At 47.8% G+C, this 17,439-nt stretch overlaps 1 protein-coding gene across 6 annotated transcripts in view; it reads left to right on the forward strand.

The window, feature by feature from the left end:
* The window catches only part of PIK3CB (phosphatidylinositol-4,5-bisphosphate 3-kinase catalytic subunit beta), a 403,067-nt gene that overhangs the window by 295,391 nt on the left and 90,237 nt on the right, over positions 1-17,439 (forward strand). For all 6 annotated transcript variants that reach the window (XM_063915643.1, XM_063915645.1, XM_063915642.1 and 3 more), the window contains 3 exons: positions 860-1,083; positions 2,342-2,524; positions 2,746-2,913. In XM_063915643.1, coding sequence (XP_063771713.1) covers positions 860-1,083; positions 2,342-2,524; positions 2,746-2,913 — 575 coding nt within the window. The remainder of the gene's footprint in view (positions 1-859; positions 1,084-2,341; positions 2,525-2,745; positions 2,914-17,439) is intronic.

The raw sequence follows: 17,439 nt of genomic DNA on the forward strand, positions 1-17,439 counted from the left end.
CCCCTTTAGAATGTATGCTTTCATGAGCATGGCCCTCTTCCCTCATGTGCTCTTCCTTCCCTTACTTAACCTATCTTCTATTCAATACTCCCTTCGACAGCACCAAATCTCTTGGTTTTCTGCCTCCCTAATACTTATTTCAGTGCTGATGCAGCTATGTTTATATACCCTGTACTTTTCCTACATTATTTGAATTGTAAGTCACAGTTTTCTTGTTTTGCTTATTAGTTTATATACTCTGTAATTGGGCGCTGCGGATCCCTTGTGGCGTCATATAACTAAAGGATAGTAATAATATACATGAATTTCTGACTTACTGCTGTATTGAGCTATGTATTTTTGCTGGCATGCTTATTGACCGATGTTATATTTTAGGTCTGTACTTGTACAGTATATGGTAGTTATTTTATTTTTGTACTTTACAAAAAGAAAACTATATAGTTTTAACCATTTCAGCCGAATCTATTGAAACTAATCAGGTCATTGTTGGACATGTCTGGTAAATGAGTTTAGCAGAGGAGCATTTTTCACATGAATGTTCACCCCTCTTTCAACCGCATTGACACGAGCCTCAGTGATGCCGAAATTGATCCAGAAAGAACACATGGATCATCTTCAGTTTAACTACTTACTGTGGCAAATAGTACAGCGATCCTCTAGTTTGCTCCATAGCAAGATTGTCCAGGTATGGTTACATTAAGGAATGAGTGTACAGACTAATGCAATGGATTTAGGAAAACAGTATTAGAAACTTACTCGTTAATCATTGCTGATTGGTTTGAGGCTGAGCTATGAAGTTTGATTTATTTTTAGTGCTTTGTTGCTTGTCAGTGACTGATGGTTCACTCTTCTTTTTCAGGTCTCCATGAATTTGACGCTCTCCAGGATAATGAAGTCAAGGAATTTCGGAGTAAAATGCGGAAGATCAGTGAGGACAAGATTCAGTCCATGCTTAGTTTGACCTGGGTGGAATGGCTTAAATGCACTTTTCCTCCAGAACTAGCGCCTACCATTCAGGAGAACATTCAGGACAAGTTATATGCAGGAAACATTGTGGTGGCTATACACTTTGAATGCTGCCAGGTAAGACACTCCCCATCCTTTTCTTTTCATAAACCCATAGATTACTTTCCTCCAAAATGCCTCATTTACAGGGCAGCGGAGTGGCTAGTGCAGGGGTCATTTTTTGATTCCTGACCGGGGTGCTTCTTTGTGGAGTTCTTATATTCTCCCCATTTGTGCGAGAGTTTTATCTGGGTATTCCGGTTTCTCCAATGGTCCATAAAGCTATAGGTACATTACCTTACCTTCTGAAAATTTAGGGAATATAGGGGCAGATGTATTAACCTGGAGAAGGGATAAAGAAGTGATAAAGCAGTGATAAGCGCAAGGTGATAAAACACCAGCAATCATTACGTATTTAAAAAATTACAGTTAGGAACTGACTGGCTGGTGCGTTATCACCTTGCACTTATCACTACTTTATCCCTTCACCAAGCTTAAGATTTCTGCCCCATAGTTTGTAAACTACGGTGGGTCAGGCACCAATGCGAATGGTTCAATGCCATCTGTACAACTTCAGTGTAAATGTTTGTAAGTATATAAATAAATAATTTTAGCTGTTACAGAAGTTCAGACCTTATTGCAGCAGCATAATTGTTCTCTAATGGGCAAAACCATGTGCACTGCAGGTGGGGCAGCTATAACATGTGCAGAGAGTTAAATTTGGGTGGGTTATTTTGTTTCTGTGCAGGGTAAATACTGGCTGCTTTATTTTTACACTGCAATTTAGATTTCAGTTTGAACACTCCCCACCCAAATCTAACTCTCTGCACATGTTATATTTGCCCCACCTGCACTGCACATGGTTTTGCCCATTAGAGAACAATTTTGCTGATGCGATCTGGTCTGAATTAGGCCCTTAGTACATATTGTGCATTTGTGTGTCCACTTGATTTCTAGTACTGTGCCACGGAATAGGCTGAATTCTTTGTGGCATGGCTTCATCAAGGTGCTAGATCCATTCCTTACAGATTCTGTATTCAATGTACATATTTCACTTATATTTTAAGAATGTATTGTCCCCTTTATTTTGACTAGTTATAGATTTGAGCTTGTTCTCATTGGAAAGGAATTGTGGAGAACACATCGGATATTATCAGATCCATTTTTTACACATTGGCAAGAGGCTAATTCACATTTTGAAAACCAATTTGAGACCCTTTAATTGTTTGGAACATACTGCAGTAAAAGACGCCTTCTGTTTTATTTTTACTACAGTGATCCGGTTTCTAATGTTGTTGACACCGATGGTTTACTATCAATCTCCTCTCTTGTTTAGGATGTATTTAGCTTCCAAATATCACCAAACCTGACCCCTCTAAAGCTGAATGAACTGGCTATTCGGAAGCGTTTGACTATTCATGGCCGTGAGAATGAAGATGTGGATCCAGAAGATTATGTGCTGCAGGTCAGCGGGAGACTGGAATTTGTGTTTGGAGACTACCCTTTAATACAGTTTCAGGTGAATATTCAAATGTGAAACAAAAATCAGTTCTAGTTTAATATTATGGTACTGTTAATTGTTCTTGTTAAGTGTATTTATATGGTACTACTTACTGTCTATGTTGTGTGTTACCTGCTTTGTTTTATTATTTTTGTTTTTTTGTTTGTTTTTTATAGTGTTTCTTTTTTCTGTGGGTTAACAGGTAGATCTTTACCAATATGTCTCAATCTGTATTTCAGTACATCAGAAACTGTGTAATAAACAAGACCCTGCCAAGGCTCACGCTGGTTGAGCGCTATAACATCAAGAAGATGTTTGACCAGGAAATGAGTGCTATTGAGCTGTCTGTGAAGAGGAAAACATCTGTACCCCCTTTACCGTTACCCCCCAAAACACGTGGTGCTTCTGTGAGTAGCTCATTGCTGTATATTGTTTGGTTGCTCTGATTTAAATATTATATAGAGAGAAATAACTTGTGTTGGCTTCCTGAACCATATCTAAATATGCACTATCCTGTTTACGGCTATATAAATGTGTGCATTATCTGCTTTAGAGCACTGCATCGAATGTTGTATGGAACATGAAAGTAGACCTGCTCTTGTAGTTTATATCATTGTTGCACTTGCGTTGCCTATTAACTTGTAGTACATTTATTTTCAGTTCTATTATTGAAAAACCAAAGCTAATATTTGTAAAGAGACCTCATGCTCATCTCCTCAATCTCTCCCTCTCATCAGGCACTGCCCCCTCTGCCTTCAAGCATGTCCTTGTCGCCCCTATTCTTAAAAAAACCTACCCTTGATCCCAGCACTGTCTCACACTAACAACCTATCTCTCCCCTCATTTTTGCCTCCAAACTCCCTGCTTGACCCATTTCAGTCTGGCTTTTGTCCTCTCCACTCCACTGAAACTGCCCTCATGAAAGTCTGCAGTGACCTCCATTCAGCCAGATTCAAGGACCACTACTCTCTGCTTATTATCCTTGACCTCTCTGCTGCTTTCGACACTGTGGGCTACCTATCCTCCTGTAAATCTTAGACTCCATTGGTCTGCGTGATACTGCCCTCTCCTTGGTAGCCTCTTACCTCTCTGACTACTCCTTCTCTATCTCTTCATATGACTCCACCTCCTCTCCGCTTCCACTAACAGTAGGTGTTCTTTTCTTGGACCTCTCCGTTTTTTCTCTCTATACATCCTCAATAGGTGAGCTCTTTTCGACTTCTAATACCACCTCTACGCTGATGATACTCAGATCTACCTTTCCTCCCCTGATCTCTCTCTCCCACTCTCACTCATATCTCCAACTGTCTCCCTGCTATCGCTTCTCGGATGTCCCAGCGCTTTCTTAAACTTAACAGGTCTAAGACTGAGCTGATCATCTTCCCAGCCTCCCGCATTACCTCAACTCCCACAATTTCACTATCTATTGATAGCACAACTATCTCCTCTAGCTCTCAAGTATGTTGTCTTGGAGTAATCCTTGATTCCGGCCACTCCTTCAGACCACACATTCAGTACATCTCGCAGTCTTGCCTTTTCCATCTCAAAAATATTTCCAGGATCAGACCCTTTCTCACCCAGGATGCTATTATGACCCTCATCCACTTACTGGTAATCTCCAGATTGGACTACTGCACAGGTTCTGAAACGCTGTCCTTATTGGCACCTAACCCTCTGGTTTCTGCCACCCTAACGATTATTTCTCTGACGTCCTAAGTGGATGCTGGGACTCCGTAAGGACCATGGGGAATAGCGGCTCCGCAGGAGACTGGGCACAACTAAAGAAAGCTTTAGGACTACCTGGTGTGCACTGGCTCCTCCCACTATGACCCTCCTCCAGACCTCAGTTAGAATCGTGTGCCCGGCTGAGCTGGATGCACACTAGGGGCTCTCCTGAGCTCCTAGAAAGAAAGTATATTTTAGGTTTTTTTATTTTACAGTGAGATCTGCTGGCTACAGACTCACTGCAGCGAGGGACTAAGGGGAGAAGAAGTGAACCTACCTGACTGGAGGTAGCTTGGCCTTTTTTGGCTACTGGACACCATTAGCTCCAGAGGGATCGAACACAGGACCCGACCTCGATCATTTGGTCCCGGAGCCGCGCCGCCGGCCCCCTTACAGAGCCAGAAGCAAGAAGTGGTCCGGAAAATCGGCGGCAGAAGACTTCTGTCTTCAACAAGGTAGCGCACAGCACTGCAGCTGTGCGCCATTGCTCCTCATGCACACCTCACACTCCGGTCACTGCTGGGGGGGGGCGCCCTGAGGGCAATATAATACACCTTGGCTGGCAAATCTACACCATATATAGTCAGGAAGGCTATATAGGTGTAAAAATACCCCTGCCAGAATTCCAGAAAAAGCGGGAGAAGTCCGCCGGAAAAGGGGCGGGGCTAACTCCCTCAGCACACTGGCGCCATTTTTTCTTCACAGTGCAGCTGGAAGACAGCTCCCCAGGCTCTCCCCTATAGTTTTCAGGCTCAAAGGGTTAAAAAGAGAGGGGGGGCACTAAATTTAGGCGCAATATGTGTATACAAGCAGCTATTGGGGGAAAAATCACTCAGTTATAGTGTTAATCCCTGCATTATATAGCGCTCTGGTGTGTGCTGGCATACTCTCTGTCTCCCCAAAGGACTTTGTGGGGTCCTGTCCTCAGTCAGAGCATTCCCTGTGTGTGTGCGGTGTGTCGGTACGGCTGTGTCGACATGTTGGATGAGGAAGGTTACGTGGAGGCGGAGCAGAGGCCGATAAATGGGATGTCGCCCCCTGTGGGGCCGACATCAGAGTGGATGGATAGGTGGAAGGTATTAACCGACAATGTCAACTCCTTACATAAAAGGCTGGATGACGTAACAGCTGTGGGACAGCCGGCTTCTAAGCCCGCGCCTGCCCAGGCGTCTCAAAGGCCATCAGGGGCTCAAAAAAACGCCCGTTACCTCAGATGGCAGACACAGATGTCGACACGGAGTCTGACTCCAGTGTCGACGAGATTGAGACATATACACAATCCACTAGGAACATCCGTTGCATGATCTCGGCAATGAAAAATGTGTTACACATTTCTGACATGAACCCAAGTACCACATAAAAGGGGTTTTATGTTTGGGGAGAAAAAGCAGCCAGTGTTTTGTTCCCCCATCAGATGAGTGAATGAAGTGTGTAAAGAATCGTGGGTTCTGGTAATTTCTAAAAAGTTACTGATGGCGTACCCTCTCCTGCCAGAGGATAGGTCACGTTGGGAGATATCCCCTAGGGTGGATAAGGCGCTCCCACGTTTGTCAAAAAAGGTGGCACTGCCGTCTTAGGATACGGCCACTTTGAAGGAGCCTGCTGATAAAAAGCAGGAGGCTATCCTGAAGTCTGTATATACACACTCAGGTACTATACGGAGACCTGCAATTGCCTCAGCATGAATAATGCTGCTGCAGCGTGGTCTGATACCCTGTCAATATTAATACCCTAGACAGAGATAAGATTTTGCTAACATAGAGCATATTAAAGACGTCGTCTTATATATGAGGGATGCACAGAGGGATAATTGCCGGCTGGCATCAAGAATTAAGGCAATGTCCATTCTGCCAGGAGGGTATTAGAGACCCGGCAGTGGACAGGTGATGCTGACTTTAAAAGGCACATGGAGATTCTGCCTTATAAGGGTGAGGAATTGTTTGGGGATGGTCTCTAGGACCTCGTATCCATAGCAACAGCTGGGGAAAAAAATTTTTTTTACCTCAGGTTTCCTCACAGCCTAAGAAAGCACCGTATTTTCAGGTACAGTCCTTTCGGCTTCAGAAAAGCAAGCGGGTCAAAGACGCTTCCTTTCTGCACAGAGACAAGGGAAGAAGGAAAAAGCTGCACCAGACAGCCAGTTCCCAGGTTCAAAAATCTTCCCCCGCTTCCTCTGAGTCCACCGCATGACGCTGGGGCTCCACAGGTGGAGACAGGTGCGGTGGGGGCGCGTCTCGGGAACTTCAGGGACCAGTGTGCTTGCCCACAGGTGGATCCCTAGGTTCTGCAAGTAGTATCACAGGGATACAAGCTGGAGTTCGAGGTGACTCCCCCTCGCCGTTACCTCACATCAGCCTTGCCTGCTGCCCTCGGAGAAAGGGAGGTAGTACTGGCGGCAATTCACAAGCTGTACTTCCAGCAGGTGAAATCAAGGTACCCCTCCTTCAACAAGGCCGGGGTTACTATTCCAAAATGTTTGTGGTACCGAAACCAGGCGGTTCGGTGAGACCCATTCTAAAGGGATGCGGTCAAGATGCCGCCGGACGGAATCCCGGCGGTTGAAATACCGACGCCGGAATCCCGACCGCCACAATCCCGACATATTCTCCCTCCGTGGGTGTCCACGACACCCATAGAGGGAGAATATAATAGTGTGCCGAGCGTAGCGAGGCACCGTGCCCGCAGCGTGGCGAGCGAAGCGAGCCCGCAAGGGGCTGCGTTCCGCTCACCACCCCTGTCGGGATTGTGTGGTCGGGATTCCGGCGTCGGTATTTCGACCGCCGGGATTCCGACCGGCGGCATTTAGTACTGATCCCATTCTAAAATTTAAATCCTTGAACACTTATATACAAAGGTTCAAGTTCAAAATGGAATCGCTCAGGACGATTATTGCAAGCCTAGAGAATTTCATAGTATCACTGGACATCAAGGATGCTTACCTGCATGTCCCTATTTACCCTCCTCACCAGGAGTACCTCAAAATTGTGGTACAGGTTTGTCATTACCAATTCCAGACGTTGCCGTTGGTCTGTCCCCGGCACCGAGGGTATTTACCAAGGTAATGGCCGAAATAATTATCCCGTATTTGGACGATCTCCTTATAAAGGTGAAGTCCAGGGAGCAGTTGTTCGTCGGAGTAGCACTATCTCGGGAAGTGCTACAAAGCACGGCTGGATTCTGAATATTCCAAAGTCGCAGCTGGTTCCTACGACGCGTCTACTGTTCCTGGGTATGGTTCTGGACACAGAACAAGAAACAAGGGTTTTCTCCCGGAGGAGAAGTCCAAGGAGTTGTCGTCTCTAGACAGAGACCTCCTAATACAAATACAGGTGTCGGTGCATCAATGCACGCGAGCCCTGGGAAAGATGGTAGCTTCTTACGAAGAAATTCCATTCGGCAGGTTCCATGCAAGGATCTTCCAGTGGGATCTGTTGGACAAGTGGTCCGGGTCGCATCTTCAGATGCATCGGCGGATAACCCGGTCTCCAAGGGCAAGGGTGTCGCTGTTGTGGTGGCTGCAGAGTGCTCATCTTCTAGAGGGCCGCAGATTCGGCATACAGGACTGGGTCCTGGTGACCACGGATGCCAGCCTTCGAGGCTGGGGGGCAGTCACACAGGGAAGAAACTTCCAAGGACTATGGACAAGTCAGGAGACTTCCCTACACATAAATATTCTGGAACTAAGGGCCATTTACAATGCCCTAAGTCAGGCTAGACCCCTGCTTCAACGCCGGCCGGTGCTGATCCAGTCAGACAACATCACGGCGGTCGCTCATGTAAACTGACAGGGCGGCACAAGTAGCAGGATGGCGATGGCAGAAGCCACAAGGATTCTCCGATGGGCGGAAAATCATGTGTTAGCACTGTCAGCAGTGTTCATTCCCGGAGTGGACAACTGGGAAGCAGGCTTTCTCAGCAGACACGACCTCCACCCGGGAGAGTGGGGACTTCATCCAGAAGTCTTCCAAATGATTGTACACCGTTGGGAAAGGCCACAGGTGGATATGATGGCGTCCCGCCTCAACAAAAAGCTAAAAAGATATTGCGCCAGGTCAAGGGACCCTCAGGCGATAGCTGTGGACGCTCTGGTAACACCGTGGGTGTACCAGTCGGTGTATATGTTCCCTTCTCTGCCTCTCATACCCATGGTAATGAGAATAATAAGAAGGAGAGGAGTAAGAACTATACTCATTGTTCCGGATTGGCCAAGAAGAGCTTGGTACCCAGAACTCCAAGAAATGATCTCAGAGGACCCATGGCCTCTGCCGCTCAGACAGGACCTGCTGCAGCAGGGGGCCTGTCTGTTCCAAGACGTACCGCGGCTGCGTTTGACGGCATGGCGGTTGAACGCCGGATCCTGAAGGAAAAGGGCATTCCGGAGGAAGTTATCCCTACGCTAATTAAAGCTAGGAAAGAAGTGAGCGCAAACCATTATCACCGCATATGGCGGAAATATGTTGCGTGCTGTGAGGCCAGGAAGGCCCCAACAGAGGAATTTCAGTTAGGTCGATTTATGCACTTCCTACAGTCAGGGGTGACTATGGGCCTAAAATTGGGTTCCAGTAAGGTCCAGATTTCGGCTGTATCGATTTTCTTCCAAAATAGAACTGGCTTCACTGCCTGAAGTTCAGACTTTTGTTAAGGGAGTGCTGCATAGTCAGCCCCCGTTTGTGCCTCCAGTGGCACCGTGGGATCTCAACGTGGTGTTGGATTTCCTGAAGTCGCATTGGGTTGAGCCACTTAAATCCGTGGAGCTAAAATACCTCACGTGGAAAGTGTTCATGCTGTTGGCCTTGGCGTCTGCCAGGCGTGTATCAGAATTGGCGGCTTTATCATGCAAAAGCCCTTATCTGATTTTTTTATATGGATAGGGCCGAATTGAGGACTCGTTGCCAATTCCTTCCTAAGTTGGTATCAGTGTTTCATGTGAACCAACCTATTGTGGTGCCTGCGGCTACTTGGGACTTGGAGGATTCCAAGTTACTGGACGTAGGCAGGGCCCTGAAAAATATGTTTCCAGGCGGCTGGAGTCAGGAAAACTGACTCGCTATTTATCCTATATGCACCCAACAAGCGGGGTGCTCCTGCTTCTAAGCAGACTATTGCTCGCTGGATCGGTAGCACGATTCAACTTGCACATTCTGCGGCTGGACTGCCGCACCCTAAATCTGTAAAAGCCCATTCCACGAGGAAAGGGGCTCTTCTTGGGCGGCTGCCCGAGGGGTCTCAGCTTTACAATTTTGCCGAGCTGTTACTTGGTCGGGTTCAAACACTTTTGCAAGAGTCTACAAGTTTGATACCCTGGCTGAGGAGGACCTAGAGTTTGCTCATTCGGTGCTGCAGAGTCATCCGCACTCTCCCGCCCGTTTGGGAGCTTTGGTATAATCCCCATGGTCCTTACGGAGTCCCAGCATCCACTTAGGACGTCAGAGAAAATACGATTTTACTCACCGGTAAAATCTATTTCTCGTAGTCCGTAGTGGATGCTGGGCGCCCATCCCAAGTGCGGATTGTCTGCAATACTTGTATATAGTTATTGCCTAACTAAAGGGTTATTGTTGAGCCATCTGTTGAGAGGCTCAGTTATATTTTATACTGTTAACTGGGTATAGTATCACGAGTTATACGGTGTGATTGGTGTGGCTGGTATGAGTCTTACTTGGGATTCAAAATCCTTCCTTATTGTGTCAGCTCTTCCGGGCACAGTATCCTAACTGAGGTCTGGAGGAGGGTCATAGTGGGAGGAGCCAGTGCACACCAGGTAGTCCTAAAGCTTTCTTTAGTTGTGCCCAGTCTCCTGCGGAGCCGCTATTCCCCATGGTCCTTACGGAGTCCCAGCATCCACTACGGACTACGAGAAATAGATTTACCGGTGAGTAAAATCTTATTTTCTCTAACGTCCTAGTGGATGCTGGGGACTCCGAAAGGACCATGGGGAATAGCGGCTCCGCAGGAGACTGGGCACAAAGTAAAAGCTTTAGGACTAGCTGGTGTGCGCTGGCTCCTCCCCCTATGACCCTCCTCCAAGCCTCAGTTAAGATTTTGTGCCCGAACGAGAAAGGTGCAATCTAGGTGGCTCTCCTGAGCTGCTTAGAGTAAAAGTTTAAATAGGTTTTCTCTATCGTCCTAGTGGATGCTGGGGTTCCTGAAAGGACCATGGGGAATAGCGGCTCCGCAGGAGACAGGGCACAAAAAGTAAAGCTTTTCCAGATCAGGTGGTGTGCACTGGCTCCTCCCCCTATGACCCTCCTCCAGACTCCAGTTAGATTTTTGTGCCCGGCCGAGAAGGGTGCAATCTAGGTGGCTCTCCTAAAGAGCTGCTTAGAAAAAGTTTAGCTAGGTTTTTTATTTTACAGTGATTCCTGCTGGCAACAGGATCACTGCAGCGAGGGACTGAGGGGAGAAGGAGTCAACTCACCTGCGTGCAGGATGGATTGGCTTCTTGGCTACTGGACATCAAGCTCCAGAGGGACGATCACAGGTACAGCCTGGATGGTCACCGGAGCCGCGCCGCCGGCCCCCTTGCAGATGCTGAAGTCAGAAGAGGTCCAGAATCGGCGGCTGAAGACTCCTGCAGTCTTCTAAAGGTAGCGCACAGCACTGCAGCTGTGCGCCATTTTCCTCTCAGCACACTTCACACGGCAGTCACTGAGGGTGCAGGGCGCTGGGAGGGGGGCGCCCTGGGAGGCAAATGTAACCTATATAAAGGCTAAAATACCTCACATATAGCCCCCAGAGGCTATATGGAGATATTTAACCCCTGCCTGATTTCTCTAAATAGCGGGAGACGAGCCCGCCAGAAAAGGGGCGGGGCCTATCTCCTCAGCACACGGCGCCATTTCCTATCACAGCTCCGCTGGTCAGGACGGCTCCCAAGTCTCTCCCCTGCACTGCACTACAGAAACAGGGTAAAACAGAGAGGGGGGGCAAATTTATGGCGATATTTTGATATAACAAAGCAGCTATAAGGGAGCACTTATTATAAGGCTATCCCTGATATATATATATATAGCGCTTTTGGTGTGTGCTGGAAAACTCTCCCTCTGTCTCCCCAAAGGGCTAGTGGGTCCTGTCTTCGTTAGGAGCATTCCCTGTGTGTCTGCTGTGTGTCGGTACGTGTGTGTCGACATGTATGAGGACGATATTGGCGTGGAGGCGGAGCAATTGCCAAATATGAGGATGTCACCCCCTAGGGAGTCGACACCAGAATGGATGCCTTTATTTATGGAACTACGGGATAGTGTCAACACGCTAAAGCAGTCGTTTGACGACATGAGACGGCCGGACAATCAATTAGTGCCTGTCCAGGCGACTCAAACACCGTCAGGGGCTGTGAAACGCCCTTTGCCTCAGTCGGTCGACACAGACCCAGACACAGGCGATGACTCCAGTGGTGACGGTGACGAATCAACCGTATTTTCCAGTAGGGCCACACGTTATATGATTTTGGCAATGAAGGAGGCGTTACATTTAGCTGATACTACAGGTACCACTAAACAGGGTATTATGTGGGGTGTGAAAAAACTACCTATAGTTTTTCCTGAATCAGAAGAACTAAATGACGTGTGTAATGAAGCGTGGGTTGCCCCTGATAAAAAGCTGATAATTTCAAAGAAATTACTGGCATTATACCCTTTCCCGCCAGAGGTTAGGGAGCGCTGGGAAACACCTCCTAGGGTGGACAAGGCGCTAACACGCTTATCTAAACAAGTGGCGTTACCCTCTCCTGAGACGGCCGCACTTAAAGATCCATCAGATAGGAGGATGGAAAATATCCAAAAAAGTATATACACACATGCAGGTGTTATACTACGACCAGCTATAGCGACTGCCTGGATGTGCAGTGCTGGGGTAGTTTGGTCAGAGTCCCTGATTGAAAATATTGATACCCTGGACAGGGACAATATTTTACTGTCGTTAGAACAAATAAAGGATGCATTTCTTTATATGCGTGATGCACAGAGGGATATCTGCACACTGGCATCACGGGTAAGTGCTATGTCCATTTCGGCCAGAAGAGCTTTATGGACGCGACAGTGGACAGGCGATGCGGATTCAAAACGCCATATGGAAGTTTTGCAGTATAAAGGGGAGGAGTTATTTGGAGTCGGTCTATCAGATTTGGTGGCCACGGCTACAGCCGGGAAATCCACCTTTCTACCTCAAGTCACTCCCCAACAGAAAAAGGCACCGACCTTTCAACCGCAGCCCTTTCGTTCCTTTAAAAATAAGAGAGCAAAGGGCTATTCATATCTGCCACGAGGCAGAGGTCGAGGGAAGAGACAGCAACAGGCAGCTCCTTCCCAGGATCAGAAGCCCTCCCCGGCTTCTACAAAAGCCTCAGCATGACGCTGGGGCTTCTCAAGCGGACTCGGGGACGGTGGGGGGGTCGTCTCAAAAATTACAGCGCGCAGTGGGCTCACTCGCAAGTAGATCCCTGGATCCTGCAGATAATATCTCAGGGGTACAGGTTGGAATTAGAGACAGATCCACCTCGCCGTTTCCTGAAGTCTGCTTTACCAACGTCCCCCTCCGAAAGGGAGACGGTTTTGGAAGCCATTCACAAGCTGTACTCTCAGCAGGTGATAGTCAAGGTACCTCTTCTGCAACAAGGGAAGGGGTATTATTCCACTCTTTTTGTGGTACCGAAGCCGGATGGCTCGGTAAGGCCTATTCTAAATCTGAAGTCCTTGAACCTGTACATAAAGAAGTTCAAGTTCAAGATGGAGTCACTCAGAGCAGTGATAGCGAACCTGGAAGAGGGGGACTTTATGGTATCCTTGGACATCAAGGATGCGTATCTCCACGTTCCAATTTACCCCTCACACCAGGGGTACCTCAGGTTCGTTGTACAAAACTGTCACTATCAGTTTCAGACGCTGCCGTTCGGATTGTCCACGGCACCTCGGGTCTTTACAAAGGTAATGGCCGAGATGATGATTCTTCTTCGAAGAAAAGGCGTATTAATTATCCCATACTTGGACGATCTCCTAATAAGGGCAAGGTCCAGAGAACAGCTAGAGATGGGATTAGCACTGTCTCAAGAAGTGCTAAAACAGCACGGGTGGATTCTGAATATTCCAAAATCCCAGTTAATGCCGACAACTCGTCTGCTGTTCCTAGGGATGATTCTGGACACGGTTCAGAAAAAGGTTTTTCTCCCGGAGGAAAAAGCCAAGGAGTTATCCGAGCTTGTCAGGAACCTCCTAAAACCAGGAAAGGTGTCTGTACATCAATGCACAAGAGTCCTGGGAAAAATGGTGGCTTCTTACGAAGCAATTCCATTCGGCAGATTCCACGCAAGAATTTTCCAAAGGGATCTGTTGGACAAATGGTCAGGGTCGCATCTTCAGATGCACCTACGGATAACCCTGTCTCCAAGGACAAGGGTGTCTCTTCTGTGGTGGTTGCAGAGTCCTCATCTATTGGAGGGCCGCAGATTCGGCATACAGGATTGGATCCTGGTGACCACGGACGCCAGCCTGAGAGGCTGGGGAGCAGTCACACAAGGAAGAAACTTCCAGGGAGTATGGACGAGCCTGGAAACGTCTCTTCACATAAACATTCTGGAACTAAGAGCAATATACAATGCTCTAAGCCAGGCAGAACCTCTGCTTCAAGGAAAACCGGTGTTGATCCAGTCGGACAACATCACGGCAGTCGCCCATGTGAACAGACAGGGCGGCACAAGAAGCAGGAGTGCAATGGCAGAAGCTGCAAGGATTCTTCGCTGGGCAGAGAATCATGTGATAGCACTGTCAGCAGTGTTCATCCCGGGAGTGGACAACTGGGAAGCAGACTTCCTCAGCAGACACGATCTTCACCCGGGAGAGTGGGGACTTCATCCAGAAGTCTTCCACATGCTGGTAACCCGTTGGGAAAGACCAATGGTGGACATGATGGCGTCTCGCCTCAACAAAAAACTGGACAGGTATTGCGCCAGGTCAAGAGATCCGCAGGCAATAGCTGTGGACGCGCTGGTAACGCCTTGGGTGTACCAGTCGGTGTATGTGTTTCCTCCTCTGCCTCTCATACCAAAAGTATTGAGAATTATACGGCAAAGAGGCGTGAGAACGATACTAGTGGTTCCGGATTGGCCAAGAAGGACTTGGTACCCGGAACTTCAAGAGATGATCACGGAAGATCCGTGGCCTCTACCTCTAAGGAGGGACTTGCTTCAGCAGGGTCCCTGTCTGTTTCAAGACTTACCGCGGCTGCGTTTGACGGCATGGCGGTTGAACGCCGGATCCTAAAGGAAAAAGGCATGCCGGAAGAAGTCATTCCTACTTTGATTAAAGCAAGGAAGGAAGTAACCGTGCAACATTATCACCGAATTTGGCGAAAATATGTTGCGTGGTGCGAAGATCGGAGTGCTCCGACGGAGGAATTTCAACTGGGTCGATTCCTACATTTCCTGCAATCAGGATTGTCTATGGGTCTCAAATTGGGATCTATTAAGGTTCAAATTTCGGCCCTGTCGATTTTCTTTCAAAAAGAATTGGCTTCAGTCCCTGAAGTCCAGACCTTTGTTAAGGGAGTGCTGCATATACAGCCTCCTGTGGTGCCTCCAGTGGCACCGTGGGATCTCAATGTGGTTTTGGACTTCCTAAAATCTCATTGGTTTGAACCACTAAAAAAGGTGGATTTGAAATATCTCACATGGAAAGTGACCATGCTTCTAGCCCTGGCTTCGGCCAGGAGAGTGTCAGAACTGGCAGCTTTATCTTACAAAAGCCCATATCTGATTTTCCATTCGGACAGGGCAGAACTGCGGACTCGTCCGCATTTTCTCCCTAAGGTGGTGTCAGCATTTCATCTGAACCAGCCTATTGTAGTGCCTGCGGCTACAAGTGACTTGGAGGACTCCAAGTTACTGGACGTTGTCAGAGCATTAAAAATATATATTGCAAGGACAGCTGGAGTCAGAAAATCTGACTCGTTGTTTATATTGTATGCACCCAACAAGATGGGTGCTCCTGCGTCTAAGCAGACGATTGCTCGTTGGATCTGTAGCACAATCCAACTTGCACATTCTGTGGCAGGCCTGCCACAGCCTAAATCTGTAAAGGCCCACTCCACAAGGAAAGTGGGCTCATCTTGGGCGGCTGCCCGAGGGGTCTCGGCATTACAACTCTGCCGAGCAGCTACGTGGTCAGGGGAGAACACGTTTGTAAAATTTTACAAATTTGATACTCTGGCTCAGGAGGACCTGGAGTTCTCTCATTCGGTGCTGCAGAGTCATCCGCACTCTCCCGCCCGTTTGGGAGCTTTGGTATAATCCCCATGGTCCTTTCAGGAACCCCAGCATCCACTAGGACGATAGAGAAAATAAGATTTTACTTACCGATAAATCTATTTCTCGGAGTCCGTAGTGGATGCTGGGCGCCCATCCCAAGTGCGGATTATCTGCAATAATTGTACATAGTTATTGTTAACTAATTCGGGTTATTGTTGAAGGAAGCCATCTTTCAGAGGCTCCGCTGTTATCATACTGTTAACTGGGTTTAGATCACAAGTTGTACGGTGTGATTGGTGTGGCTGGTATGAGTCTTACCCGGGATTCAAAATCCTCCCTTATTGTGTACGCTCGTCCGGGCACAGTACCTAACTGGAGTCTGGAGGAGGGTCATAGGGGGAGGAGCCAGTGCACACCACCTGATCTGGAAAAGCTTTACTTTTTGTGCCCTGTCTCCTGCGGAGCCGCTATTCCCCATGGTCCTTTCAGGAACCCCAGCATCCACTACGGACTCCGAGAAATAGATTTATCGGTAAGTAAAATCTTATTTTTTTATTTTCAGTGAGACCTGCTGGCAACAGGCTCACTGCATCGAGGGACTAAGGGGAGAAGAAGCGAACTCACCTGCGTGCAGAGTGGATTGGGCTTCTTAGGCTACTGGACATTAGCTCCAGAGGGACGATCACAGGCCCAGCCATGGATGGGTCCCGGAGCCGCGCCGCCGGCCCCCTTACAGAGCCAGAAGAGTGAAGAGGTCCGGAAAATCGGCGGCAGAAGACGTCCTGTCTTCAATAAGGTAGCGCACAGCACCGCAGCTGTGCGCCATTGCTCTCAGCACACTTCACACTCCGGTCACTGAGGGTGCAGGGCGCTGGGGGGGGCGCCCTGGGACGCAATGAAAATACCTTAAATGGCTAAAAATACATCACATATAGCTCCTGGGCTATATGGATGTATTTAACCCCTGCCAGTTTTCCACAAAAAAGCGGGAGAAAGGCCGCCGAAAAAGGGGCGGAGCCTATCTCCTCAGCACACAAGCGCCATTTTTTCCTCACAGCTCCGTTGGAGGAAGGCTCCCTGACTCTCCCCTGCAGTCCTGCACAACAGAAACAGGGTAAAACAAGAGAGGGGGGGGGCACTAAATTGGCATATTAATATATACAGCAGCTATATTAGGGAAAAACACTTATATAAGGTTATCCCTGTATATATATATATATATATATATATATATATATATATATATATATATATATATATATATATATATAGCGCTCTGGTGTGTGCTGGCAAACTCTCCCTCTGTCTCCCCAAAGGGCTAGTGGGGTCCTGTCCTCTATCAGAGCATTTCCTGTGTGTGTGCTGTGTGTCGGTACGCTGTGTCGACATGTATGAGGAGGAAAATGGTGTGGAGGCGGAGCAATTGCCTGTGTTAGTGATGTCACCCCCTAGGGAGTCGACACCTGACTGGATGGTCTTATGGAAAGAATTACGTGATAGTGTCGGCACTTTACAAAAGACTGTTGACGACATGAGACAGCCGGCAAATCAGTTAATACCTGTACAGGCGTCTCAAACACCGTCAGGGGCTATAAAACGCCCGTTACCTCAGGTCGATACAGACACTGACACGGACACTGACTCCAGTGTCGACGGTGAGGAAACAAACGTATTTTCCAGTAGGGCCACACGTTACATGATCACGGCAATGAAGGAGGTTTTGAACATTTCTGATAATACCAGTACCACAAAAAAGGGTATTATGTGGGGTGTGAAAAAACTACCCGTAGTTTTTCCTGAATCAGATGAATTAAATGAGGTGTGTGATGAAGCGTGGGTTTCCCCCGATAAAAAACTGCTAATTTCTAAAAAATTATTGGCATGATACCCTTTCCCACCAGAGGTTAGGGCGCGTTGGGAAACACCCCCTAGTGTAGATAAGGCGCTCACACGCTTATCAAAACAAGTGGCG

The sequence above is a fragment of the Pseudophryne corroboree genome, chromosome 4 (assembly GCF_028390025.1).
Source record: "Pseudophryne corroboree isolate aPseCor3 chromosome 4, aPseCor3.hap2, whole genome shotgun sequence".
Taxonomy (NCBI): domain Eukaryota; kingdom Metazoa; phylum Chordata; class Amphibia; order Anura; family Myobatrachidae; genus Pseudophryne; species Pseudophryne corroboree.